Raw genomic sequence first — 14671 nt, 5'->3', positions numbered from 1 at the left:
ATTATCATTTTAAAAAATCACCCTACAATCTTTGTATGTGAAACATTATCTGTATTTTAGATTTAATAATAAAAATCTTTCGTGACAAAATAAATAATTATTCAAACATCCTGCAGTCGAATCCCTATTTCTTTTAATATTTTTCTGTTTTAGTCAATGCATTAACAAAACAAATTTAATTTCGTAATATGGGTGAAATTTACAAACATTTCGATTGTTTTACTTCGTACAAGTTATTTTTATTGGAGTTATAACAAATTTACTTAAGTTATATTGCTCCTGGTATAGCCTTATCCATGGCGTACGAACGACAACTCTTGGTATTCACCTCATTACGAATTTAATAAAAACATCGGTTTTGAATAAAACTGTCGCAGGGAAAGCAAAATAGGAAAATATTAATAAAAAAACATTTTTTTTTTATAACCGTTCCGTATAGCATTGATTTATTAAAATAAAAGAAATGTGTTTAAGTTCTCTCAGACTTGTAAATGCATGCCAACTTCATAGGTGAACATCAGATTAGAAGCAAAGAGTATAACTAGATAATTTGAAATAATATATTTGTCTCTTGTCACAAGTGAATGCCTATTTAAAAAGCAAACCTGAAAAAAAAATAAGTGCCAAAAAAGAATTAGTCCACTTATGCCGCCAATCGGTAACAGTTAACAAAGAGTAAAATAGCATTTTGCCTACAGTATCGTGTTTGTGAATTTGACTGCTTATGCAACATTGCTTTGGTATTGACCGCAGAGATTGTGTCATCAAATTAAGCACTGAAAAACTTAATTTTAACCTTTATTTTAGAATCTTACGCAACAGAATCCGTCCAAAAATACTCACAAAAGTCTATTTTTTGTTGTAAAATTGAATATATTCTCACTAGTATTCTAGAAGATATAATCCTTTCTACCTGGTTTGAGGATACTTTCTTGATCCCTTTTTAGAATACGTAAAAAGAAACTTTTTTGCTACGTGAAACGTTAAGATATAAATCGAAATACTATCATTGTAATAACATTGACATAAAACTCAAGATCAACATGTATGGGAAACTTCCATGGAAATAGTAAACTTTTATATGGTTAGTTCTGGTATATTGGACATTCAGTACGTAATTTAAATGGCACAACTATGTGTGAGCCCGATAAAATGCTAATGAAGTTATTCTTGTTTTTTAAATTTTTTATTGATTTTTTTATTTTTTTTTCTACAAAAAACGATACCAATACAAAATATTAATCATTCTAAAATCTTTTGTATCACATTCTTTAAAAAATAATAACTATTTGATCGGTTATTTTTCCACAACACTACATTTTATGTTGTCTTATTATCGATGGTGTTTTTTTTTTACAGTGTTTCTTTATCTTCTATGAGCACTTTTCTATATATCTACTATAGTTTTCGCCCCCCACTTGTAAATTCATGGAAATAGCTCCATAAGGAGTAGATTGATTATTTTAGAACTTTTATTTATTTTCAGATAATGTCCTTATAATTTTGCTATTTCAAATTTCTCTCAATCTACTGAAATTTTTTTTTATTGATAATGAATAGATCAAGATATGGAATTTTGTTAGACTTTTATTGATTGAATAATTTGGTTCAAATACGCCGTTTTAGTGCAAAATATTAAACCATGACGAGTTAAAAGACATCCTTTAAATTGATTTTTGTGTTTTAAATGATCATGCAACGTCCGTTTTTAAAATCATTGACACGATAAGGTCAACAATCAGATAGTGCACTTTGAATCAATATGGTATTTTTCAACGCCATATAAAAACAGAAACATACATACCACGTACATTATTTGTTTTTGTTATATGTATTTCAATTTGTATTTGTATTTGTATAAGCCTTTTTTTTTTTTTAACTAATAATGATTATTACAGTTCGTTCTTATGTTGTTCTATTACAACACTGCCCCAGGTTAGAAGATGGTTGGTTGCCTGCTAGCATGTTTAACCCCGCCACATTCTGTATGTATGGGCCTGTCCCAAGTTAGGAGCCTGTAATTCAGTGGATGTCGTTTGTTTTGTTTTCCGTTATTTTTTTGGTACATAAATTAGGTCGTTAGTTATCGTTCTCGTTTGAATTATTTTACATTTAACACATCGTGGTCTTTTATAGCTGACTAAGCGGTATGGGGTTTGCTCATTGTTGAAGCCGCACAAAGGCCTATAGTTGTTTATTTCTGTGTCATTTGGTATCTTTTCGAGAGTTGTATCGTTGGCAATCATACCACATCTTCTTCTTTAATATGTAAATTTTAGTTTCTTGTGTACAATTTGGAGTTTAGTATGGCAGTCATTATCACTGAACTAGTATTTATATTTGTTAAGAAGCCAGCTGAAGGACGCCTCCGGGTGCGAGAATTTCTCGCTGCATTGAAGACCTGTTGGTGACCTTCTTCTGTTGTTTGATCTATGGTCGGTTTTTGTCTCTTTGACACATTCCCCATTTCCATTCTCAATTTTATTAAACAATAATGTTGAATTATGAATGTTCAAACCGATGAAGATGTAATAATCAATAAATGTTTAAATATGTGTCAATAAATTTTAAAAAATTGAAAACAACACGATAATCAATTTAATGCGTCCGAAGCGCTTTTCTGGATTTACCTTGATCAGGGACGCCCAAAGCCAAACATTTGAAATCCGATGCCTCGTTCACACGTACCTTTAATTCGAATCCGAATCAAATGCGAATCGAATTCGCTTATCGTGTTCACACACTCTTCTTTTTTTAATTCGAATTGATTCGAATTGGCTAATTCGCATTAGAAATACGTTTTTGTTCATCCGAATTAAAAGTTAGTCGTTAGGACAGTAAAGCGAATTTGACGCGCATTCCAATTCGAGTTAGAATTGACGTTAGGACGTTTTTAAAAACGTTTCAAATGCGAATTAAACTACATGTAATTCGAATTAGTTTATGCGAATCGAATTCAAATTACGTGTGAACTCGGCATCGAGGATGTATAAGTACCGAAACCGTTAAAGAGCTATATGTCAAAAATACCTAAAATATATAGCCAAATTCATATAAAGTCAACTTTGCCTAAAGGAGTTGAAACCTTAGTTTCTTAATAATTTCAAAATTTATAAACGGACAATTTTAAAAAGGTGTGTCAATAGTTATCAAAGGTACCAGGATTATAATTTAGTACGCCAAACGCGCGTTTCGTTTACATAAGACTCATCAGTGACGCTCATATCAAAATATTTATTAAGCCAAACAAGCAAAAAGTTGAAGGGCATTGAGGATCCAAAATTCCAAAAAGTTGTGCCAAATACGGCTAAGGTAACCTATGCCTGGGATAAGAAAATCCTTAGTTTTTCGAAAAATTCAAAGTTTTGTAAACAGGATATTTGTAAAAATTACCACATTATTGATATTCATGCCAGTACCGGAGCAGTGAAGGCTGCAATATATATAAATTGTTCACATCAAATGATTTTATGCTCAGATGTTTTTTAATCATGAAATGTCATACTTTAGATATTAAAAACAATATATTTTACTTTTGCTTAATAATTTAGTATTAAACAATATTAAGACAACTTGAGTATTTAAATATTTATTGCGTTTGTTTGAAATATTTTTAACGTGTGTACCGGGAATTGCAACAGTGATATAGCCAATACACTTTTAATTGCTTAAATCCACTTCATTTGGTCTCTGGTGGATATTTGACTCATTGACATTTCTTATTTTTCTTATTCCATCATTATAAGTAAAGAATAACACATCATATAACGACGAGTAAAGTGATACATTATTTATTGAAACATCTTTCCTTTATCTCTCGTATCATTAGACAATAGACAATAGATAATAGATAATATGTTATTGGCACAATCACATTTACAAGTAATGGTAATGACCGAATGGATAAACAATTTGCTATACATGGTAGTAAAATACAAACAATGTGTGTGAATAAACGGATAAACTTGAGAACAAGATCCCTTCTATTGCTAATCAGGGTACATAACACATGTAAAATTCGAAGGTCTTCAAATCTGTGACATCAGAATGAATAAGTTTTCAATGAAATGCATGGAAGTTGTACACTTGTTTATCATTTTATTAGATACCGTTTTAGTGTTGTCCTTTTCGATGGTTGACGTGTGTGACAATGATGACTTTCGATGTAAATATCCACAATTGTCGGAACCCGGAGAGATAATTTATGGACGGTGCCACAGGGATGTGACACTTCGACGCTTACAAAGAGCAAGTTTTCTCACTTGCCTCAAAGAATGTATGAGAACAGCCAACTGTACTAACATAGGATACAGACGTAACTGGAAATTGTGTGATATCAATGGTGATCCAAAACAGAATCTTGTCCAGGAAGATGGATGTCTGTTTTCAAACATTTCCACCTGGTCAAAAGTAAGCTACATATTTTCAAGTTTAAAAAATAATCTATCGATAATGGTTCGGTCTTTGATTGTAGAGTAATACAAGGGTCGGTAAACGTGGACAGTGCGCAAAACTAGCAAGACTGCCCTGACACAGTAAAAAAAATCCTGATTTCATAATTTGTCAGATAATTGTTTTCGATTCAGCATTTATTTTACAAAACAGCAAAATACAAGTAAATTCCGGACAAAATGAGTAAGTGGTGTCATCAATTTGAACTGGTTTTATTTGGTTTGCATTACTTTTACATGATCAAATCGTTAATTTTGAAAACACGTGAAGCTGTTATTTAAACTGACTTTTTAATATAGAATTGAATCCATGTCAAACTGTTGATTTATTTAAAAGCCGAAACCTGAATTTACTATGTCACAGTTGTTAACGGAATTATCTCAGTTAAATAATAAAACTTGTGTACACAAAACATGAATATCTCTACGTAGACAAAATTATCATAAATGCAGTTTGTAAATTTTAAGTACATGTTCTGTTAACAGAAGCTGGTTTTAGCTACAAGCAACCAAATCATATACAATGAATGTTGCCTCTTCATTTTTAATTCAAAAGTAAAAAAAAAAACCAGTGTTGTTACTGTGAAACCAGAATCTTATTAGCCATGAACTAACTAGCACACCATTTTGTTTTGAAAATGTCCTGTACCTAGTCAGGAATATGGCAGTTGGCATCAAATAGTTCGTTTCTGTGTATGTTGGCGTTTATTTTTGGTGTACTTCTGTGTTCCTGTTCTTTCTTTGTTTTCCTCTTATAGTTGATGTGTTTCCCTCGGGTTTAGTTTGTAACCTAGATTCGTTTTCTCTCAATTGATTTATGACTTTTGAACACCGGTATACAACTGCCTTTATTTATGAAGTGGCACAAAAATATGGTATACAAGTAACAAACTAATTAAAATAAATTACATAAGACGAACAAATAAATGATCACGGACATAATATATTAACTTAAATGAAATTTCGTTATACTACATACATAATTTGAAGTGGCTTTTCCCATGGGGACTTATGTCGTAGTTTTGTATTTATCCTCGAGTTTTTAAACGAGGTACAGGTAGATTTTGTCTAGATCACAACATGGAATGTTAAAAATATATGTTTTACTTATCTATAAGTAAAAAAATTAAATTTGCAGATCATGAAAGGCATGTTCTTAAATTGAAATACATTGACAGAGGTAATGATTTCGATTATTCCTTTTAATTATTCTACATATTAAATAGAAAAAGTAATAGTGTCACTAACTTTCACTAAAGACAGAGGTAGGATAACTGTAAACAAAATTTAACAAGTACATATAAAGCATAAATTGTAAATAGTATTTGTTATAGCATATAAGTTAGTTTATAGTTGTCTTGTTGCAGAAGAAGATCGTCTTACTTGTTAGATTTGTTTTAGCTATTCATGTATATAATATATTTAAAAAAACTAAATTATAGATTTTATTTTTATTTTTCATAATGATTTTTTTCTATAGAAATTAGCAGGAAAATGTGCTGCACATCAATGTGGATATGGATACAAATGTCTTCCAAACCTAACTTCAGTTTCATGTGAGCTAGCATGTAAGTAGAAACACTTCTAACAGTCAACTTAATCAAAATTGAGATTGGAAATGGGGAATGTGTCAAAGAGACAACAACCCGACCAAAGAGTGAGAAAACAGCCCAAGGCAACCAGTGGGTCTTCAACACAGGGGAACATCCCGCACATAGAGTCGTGCTTCAGTATAGTAATAAATTAAATAAAAATAATAATGAAAATGATAATAAAATAATACTTACAAAAATTTAAACAAATCTTTAATCAATAATATATAAAATATTGTAAGGAAAATAACACACACACACACCCCACCCCGTGCCTCATTTAACTGTCATTGTGTAAACTCTATGTCTTCGGATTTTATACACCGACACCTTTTCATTGAAAATACTATGGATAGTCTTAACCCAGACACAGATAACCTTAGCCGTATTAGAACAACCGTTTGGAATGTTTGGTCATCAATGCTTTTCAACTTTGTACTTGTTTGGATATCTAGCTATTTTGATTTGAGCGTCACTGATGAGTGATATCAGAGACGAAACGCGCGTCTGGCGTCTAAAATTATAAGCCTGGTACCTTTGATAACTAATTTCATAACTATGAATTTAAATTTTTCGTTTCTTGGTTTTTAGATTGTTCTGGAAATCCTGATGTTTCGAATGCATCATCAAAGGAACCATTTGGAATATCTAGAGACGTTGGATATGGAATGGTGTATGGTTGTAATGAAGGGCGCAACATTCGTGGTAGACCGTTCGCTGTCTGTCTGAGAACAGGGACATGGAAAACCTTGTTTATCTGTGGTATCAGTTATCATTTTCCATCAATTATCAGACACATCTCATAAAAAGAAGGTTAATACAAGAAACAAAAAAGAAGACTGTGACCGTACGACACCTTACTACTCTTGAACTGCAATGAGCAGTGAAATTTTGTTCAATATCCTTATTTTGCTCCTATGTTAAAACCGTTCACATAAAAATTGACGTGATATCAACTACATAAAAATCAACCGTTTTTCAATCTTATATGGCGCACAGACCGGAAACAGAATATTAATGCCCCTCTAATATTATGAATATTATGAAAGTGGCATACACAAGGAACTCGAGCTTAAAATTCTTATAATAACACAAATGCGATTTCATGTTGTATATTTTTGAAAACTGGGTTATTTCCACCATATTTAATGCTTTAAGCAAATGAAATGTTTCCGTTTTGAGTAGATAGGAAAATATGCAAATTATAACTAGTTAACTATAGAAAATGAATCTCAAATAGGCTGTTATTGTATTTGGTCTTTCGTGAAATAAATTGATAAAAAAATGAGATTTAACTGTATTTTTTTTTATGATGGAATTACTTGTATACCAGTCAAAAATTCTTTGTTGATAGAATATGTTATTTCAAATGGTGTTTTTACATTTAGGTGAAGGAACCATAGTATCACATCGTAAGACAACTGGACAAAGTTCTTCATATCCATGTAGTTCTTCTTTCTACTGTAACTCTGATGCTGGTGTCGATGGAATCATAAGTGAAAATAACATGTTTCACACAATGGCTGAACTCAGGCCTAGGTGGTGGGTCGAGCTTGGAAGACTCCATAACATTCATAAAGTGGTATTAACTAATGCAATGTTCGTGTATGGTAAGTTCGTGTAATGTATATTATAAAAGTTATGGGCTATCATCCTCTTTATAAATAATGTGTATGTTTAAACTAAAGCAGCTAAAACTGGTGATTAAAGAGATAATCCAAAATTTACAACAGTACTTGTGTTCCGAAGGTCAGTTCTTTCTTATAAGACTTTAAAGGTAGGTTTAAAAAAGGCATGTAGAAGGTGATACATGAAAAATTCAGGATATACCTGGTTTCTATGATGTTAAACTTTAGGTGAAATGTAAAAAAGAGTAAAAATTGAAAAATTTGGTTGAATAGATAAGGATTTGAATTGATGATCTGACCCCTTAATGCATTCGTAATTTGTTTTAGTTGCCCGATTTTTTTGTCAATTAACTTCTCCTAGCTAATCGTAATTGCTTGCTTTCGTCTTTGTTGCATCAAACGTCTTACATTTTATAATTTCTGAGGATATTTCATTTTTACTGAACTTCTGAATATCAATATCAATGTCAAAATGTTAGATTGCATTTTTAAACGTGTTATTAGTGTCCCCTCAATTCTTGTAACTACTCAAGGTAAACACACGAATAACGTACATTAGTGTGTACTCCCTGACATTTTAAGGGTGCTGTTGTTATAACGTGAGTGAACCTTAAGTGTCCTCCAATACATTGTGTATTTAGGAAATCTTTGGTACAATTAGGAACGATGTTTATCAGTCACATCTTTATTTCTTTTAAAAATATAAATAACGTAAGAAACTTCATGAATCTGGGGTTCTATGATCTGAAGTGTTAAGGCTAAAAGTGATCAAAACTTTAAAAAGAAAACAACCTCAAAATCTGAAGAAAAATGATGAACAGCTTATGTGTCAACAGTTAACAAATAACAACACAGACACGATCGGATTGAACAACATTACACATACCAATACCCAGTGGTCAACTACTATGATCCAAAAAGTACATTGTTCCCGCTTGGCATGTTGCCGTTTTCATCACCATTCTCAATTTTATTACAACCCGCAACTGCATTAAATGTTTTCTTTTATACTTCTGGAACAGCGCAATTTGGAAATAGAACACAAATAAATCAAAATTAAAATCCAAACTTCCGTTTATTTCTTTTTAATCATAGATATAAAAAGAAGATGTGGTATGATTGCAAATGAATCAACTCTCCACAAGGGACCAAATGACACGAAATTAACGGTTATGGGATATTGTATTTTTGTTTAATAACATATGTTTTTGGTATTTCAAAGCACCATTATTTTTTTATTTTGAGTTTCTGTAGAATAATTTGTAAACCTGAGGTTACGTGGTTGCTAAAGTTTGTACACAGATTAAGTAAGGGGAGACATTTGATTGGTAAACTTCCAGTGATGGTTATTTTCTCATATGAAATGAAATGTTATGTGAATTTTTCTATAGTACTGGACAGGATAACTTAACTCATGCCAAGTATTTCTTTATTTGAAACAAAGATAAATTCCGCACAATCTTTTGAAAAGTGCAGATTCAACAAACACTAATAGGGGGAAATCAATGGTGGTATTACACCTTAAACAAAGATTCAAGATAAGGTGAACGGTGATTTTTCTTAAAACGTGTATCGATAAGACATACACAAGTTAACAGAATCCACAATGTGTATTTTTGTAAAACATAGCAGATTATAGCATTGTTTTCGTGGAATTTCCGAAAATCTATGAAATAAGTATATATATATATGGTATATTTAATTTATAATTTAACTTCTATTATCATTATACATTACAGCGTATCGACTAAAAAAACTGGAAGTGCATGTCGAAAAGAGTACAAGTGAAATAGAAATTTGTGGTACGCATGCGTTCGTAGCTCATGCCAAAACAGGAGAAGTTATAGAAATTAAATGTCCGACATTACTTGAAGGACAAAAGGTTGTTGTAACAATGGTCAATGAAAGGGTGGATTATTTTCATCTTGCGGAAGTTGAAGTTTATGGTGGATGATGATCTACAGAATTTTATTCAATTAGATAAATACAATGAACGCGAAACACTAGTAACTTTAGATACAAAAGAAGACTTGAAGAATGAAGCTTGTAAAACAACTGACAAAGTTATATATATATATAATTCTATTTCTTACTTTTTATTTTATAAAACGGATTAGAAATGTGACATCTTGTACTTTTCTGGTGTGGCGATAAAAACCTATATATTTCAACATGTTTCGGCTACTAGTATGCTCCTCAAATCCGGACAGAATGCGTTAAATTACCTGTTAAAAGCCCAATAAAATCAGTCTTTAAATTATAAGCCAGTCATAAAACAGATTTTATTGAAGCTACCCTACTCCTGTGACATAGATTGATTACTAGACAGAGTCGGATTATCCAAAATAAAGATAAAATAAAGAAAACACTACAAAGACATTTAGTGGATTCAATTCAATTCATGAATCATGATAAAACAAACTCGCCCTGCTCTTGGATGGACATCTATTTGTTTATATCTTTGACTTTGTGGCTAATGGTACACAATGTCATTTCTGTGTGTAATAGTATCGATTTAGCACTGTGTGGTGATGGAGTGAAATAGAAAACAAAGGGTTTGGGATATCTTTCCATGACATAAAATAAGTACATGGACAGAAATATGTAGTCATGTTTTCTGTACTTCATCGTAAAAATAATAATATGTAGGTGAAAGTCAATGAAACTGCATGCTAACAACATATATTAATATTTTGTTTAGTAGACAGTTGATCAATTATATTTTATGTTACCTATACCAAATTTCACAAGAACCATATCTCTTGTTGCGGTTTGAAAATAACTCTATATAAAATAATGTTAATGTTAATCGTCTGAAGCGCTGTTCTGTGTTTACCTTCAACAGAAACGCTCAAAGCCAATGCAATGTTTTGAAAGTCAAGGATGCACAAGACACGTAACATGGAAAGAGTTATACGAGCAATGAACGTTCAAATGCGTTTTTCTTCGATATGTTAGCTTGTTTTTGTTTTAAACATTAATAAAGTTAGAACATATTGCAGAAAAAAATCTTTCATTTGAAGTCAAAACTGACAAGATGTTTACCAATTTGTAATGCTCGATTTCTATACCAAAGACCGTAAACTTTGTGTTTCATAGATAAAATCTACTCTGTTTAATTAAAAAGTTACTTAATTTTCTTTGAATAATTTTAGTGGATACATATGTCTAAAACGATATAAATCAGCTTCTGGATAAAAAGTTTGTTATTTAAAAGGAGTGAAATCAAGTAAACTAGAACACGTAAATTCTTATCTAATGAGAAAGGTCAATAAATGAGCGAGATATACTTACTTGGGTGTGGTGAGATGATTGAAGCTGTTTATTTTTTTTTTTGAAAACACACATATATTGAATACAGTTTATCGACAGGTTGTACGTGTTCCTATGGACACCAATTGTGCCCCTTTAATAGCAGACTGGTTCTTGCACTGTTATAAATCACAGTTTATGACCAAACGCAATAAAACCCGTGGCAGTTGCATTTATTAGATAAATTCAACACTACCTACCTTCTGATTTCTAGATATACTGCCGAAATTAACACAAAGGAACTCACTTTAAATGAATCTAATATAAACGAAAATAACTGTCCTGTTCATGGTATAGATATTTCAGTTTATTATCAGAAACTGTACACAAAAATTACTACATAGGGGACGATATTGACGTATAATTATATGCTTATATATTCAGGACGATAATATGTAATACAATGTAGCTTTCGTATAGTTTAAGGAAGTTGAAATCATCCCTTCGTAAATTTTACGGACGCCATCACGAGTTGGTTGAACGTTATGAAATAACCGTTTCACAGATGATATCGGATATGTTCCTTATGTCGTAACTACAATACCCTTCCCTTTTCACGAATGTTACCTACTGAATTAGACTGTTTACCGGATTTGTAATAACATAAGCAACATGACGGGTGCCACATGTGGAACAGGATTTGCTTATTCTTCCGGAGCACCTGAGATCATCCCCATTTTTTGGTGGGGTTCGTGTTGCTTAGTCTTGAGTTTTCTATGTTGTGTCTTCTGTACTATTATTTGTCTGTTTGTCTTTTTATTTTTAACATGGCATTGTCAGTTTATTTTCTATCTATGAATTTGACTCTCCCGCTGGAATCTTTTGTCCCTCTTTTAAAGGCTTATATATAAAAAGAAGATGTGGTGTGATTGCCCATGAGACAAGAGACCAAATGACACAGAAATTAACAACTAAAGGTCACCGTTCGGCCTTAAACAATGAGCGAAGCCAATACCGCATAGTCTGCTATAAAAGGCACCGCAATAACAATGTAAAACAATTCTAATAAGAAAACAATCGGCCTTATTCATGTACAAAAATGAACAAAAACAAATATGTAACACATACACAAACGACAACCACTTAATTACATGCTCCTGAATTCGGACAGGTACATATATACAGAATGTGGCGGGATTCAACATGTTAGCGGGATCCCTACCTTCCCCAAACCTGGGACAGTGGTGTAAAAGTTCAAAATAAGAACGAACTATAAAAATCAGTTGAAAAAGGCTTAACTCATCAGATGGATACAAATACAAATACTACACAGAGTGGACGTGGCCGGCTACTTGTATATCCCGACAACAAAAAGACACTTAATACAGATTTGAGAGCACTCGAAGATACTGAGAGCTAGTTCAAAGCCACCAAAAATTAAAAAAAATCATGAATTTAAGACTAAATTATCAATCAGTATACATCCATCACCAATTGGGTTAGTGTAAAGACGTCATAAACAGGCAGAGAAAAAACATGAACTTGAGCAATGCTAAGAAAATAGCCCTTATGTAATACGATTATCAACCCTGCTTTATACTTGACCAACACACTGAGCCGGATTTTAAAATATATAAAAAATGTAAAAATCAAAACTTAAAAAATTGTAACTTTCATAAATAAAGAAAAGAAAAAATTGAAAATAACTTAAGACGACCTCATCGGTAAGCGCCGGAAATTAATCCTCAACAGGTTGATGGTATTCCGTAACTAAAAAAGAAGAAGAAGAAGAGTCTACTCGGACACAATATTCCGACTCCGTGACTATCAGTCGTTGTTCTTAATCCTTAACGCAACAATGCACAATTTCAATGTCTTTAGGTATGGACTACCGTTATTGAAGGGAACATGAAACCATCGAGGCGGTTATTTGTTTTTTCAATACACGAAATATAAAAAAGTATGTTTACACTTTACAATATAATAGTGTGTATGCTATGAGGGCAATATAGTATCTTTTTTTAAAAAGAGCACATTTCATTTTTGTATTTTTTCACGTTTAAATGAAGCTTTTGAGATTAAAATAAACAAACATGTAGAACATTCGAAGCAAGACAAAATATAAACGCTACCAGAGTGAACTCTTAACAAACCAAAGTATGGTGCATCAACGAGGCAAGTATACTTCTAGACTATAAGAAAAGGGCCGTAATCTGTCATTCTGCAAAAATGATTAGTTCTGTCCAATGTCAAAATGTAATATCACAATATGGAACGTATTTAAGACAATCAGTTGAAATTAAAGAACCTTTGTGAGCACGCTCGCATACCCCACGCCCCCACATTGTCATTGGACAAACAAATCTCACCAGATTCCAAATAATTGAATCATGATTTCCTGGCGATATGCATATCTACATAGTATGTCCTTATTATCTACAAAGTTTCATGAAATTCTGTTGTGTGGTTTCAGGAGTTGTGATGACAAACTGTTGCAGTAGTATATTGAGGGAAATATGTTCAAAGAGGCGTAACTCCTAGAAAAAAATGAATCGTGTGTTTTGTGTCGATATGCACATCTACATAGTATGTTCTTATTATCTAAGTTTCATGAAATTCTGTTGTGTGGTTTCAGAGGAGTTGCGATGACAAACTGTTGCGGTAATATATTGAGGCAAATATGTTCAAAGGGGCGTAACTTCTAGAAAAAAAATGAATCGTAATTTCCTGATGACATGCTCTGGAAGGGTAAAAGATCCTGCTTTAGATGTAGCACCCGTCATGCTGCTCAATGTAGCATAATCCTGGTAATACGCTAATTCGGTAGGTCATATTCGGAGAAAATCAGAGTTATATTAAGTTTGATTGTGATAGTCTCTTTTGTGAATATGTTGAGTAGTTGGAATACATCCTTGATAGATACTGACTTACTTATAATACACAAATCTGCAGGAATTCACCGAAAGCGTTTCTTTATCGGAAACTGCAATACAAGAATTCAGTTACCTCTTTCAAAACATTGATTTCTTAGTCAATTACTTATCGTTTATTAGATACTAGTACACTTTCTTTTCCCGTTTAAATTGTTTTATATTTGTTATATCTGGGCAGTATATTTGTGGCCTATAGTTTTTTTTTTGTGTCATTGGATCTCTTCAGGAGACAACCATACCACATCTTATTTTTATGGTTACACATAGAACCAACTTTGATAAAGTCAATTTATAATTATTTTTTTTATCATTTCGTGCATTTAATTAATTTCTAGCCTGTGATACTAGGATGTCAGGCTACTCGTTTGTAATTTCTGCAGAATTTTCACTTTGGTTTATCCGGGAAAGTATACAATTTACAAATAGCATTTTTGCGAAATTCATATAATTTATTGCTTGCTCCAGTTTTTTTCTACATGTCAAACCTTGAGACCGTCCATTTATGCACATTTAACGCAACAACAAAAAACGAACACAGTATGAAATTGATATAATTTAAAGATTTTGTTCTACATGATCTATTTATTTATTATTAGATTGTTATTTCATGTCCCAACTGAATTGATCTGAATTTAATTTAAAAGTTATACCTTCATAAAAAACAATTTCAATTAGTGAAATTTTAATGATGTAATATCATTTGGGTTTATAAAAAAATTGTCCATGTATATTTAAATTACTAGTCGTATATAGAATACGCCAAAACGAGTACCATATCTCATACCTTGTGAAGAGATGTCCTGATCATGTCCTAG

The 14671-nt window shown here is 31.9% G+C and overlaps 1 protein-coding gene across 1 annotated transcript; it reads left to right on the top strand.

Annotated features, from left to right (window-relative positions):
• Positions 1 to 4051: 4051 nt before the first annotated feature.
• On the top strand, positions 4052 to 9793 carry LOC143062190 (uncharacterized). The gene is made up of 5 exons (XM_076233975.1): positions 4052 to 4410; positions 5932 to 6019; positions 6635 to 6805; positions 7432 to 7653; positions 9411 to 9793. Exons 1-5 carry the CDS (start codon positions 4063 to 4065, stop codon positions 9623 to 9625), a joined length of 1044 nt encoding a protein of 347 aa, XP_076090090.1. The 5' UTR covers positions 4052 to 4062; the 3' UTR covers positions 9626 to 9793.
• The last annotated feature ends 4878 nt before the right edge of the window (positions 9794 to 14671 follow it).

Source organism: Mytilus galloprovincialis, chromosome 2, assembly GCF_965363235.1.
Source record: "Mytilus galloprovincialis chromosome 2, xbMytGall1.hap1.1, whole genome shotgun sequence".
Classification (NCBI taxonomy): Eukaryota; Metazoa; Mollusca; class Bivalvia; order Mytilida; family Mytilidae; genus Mytilus; species Mytilus galloprovincialis.
The sequence above is the reverse complement of the archived record's forward strand: the minus strand, read 5'-3'. Positions and strand labels throughout refer to the sequence as shown.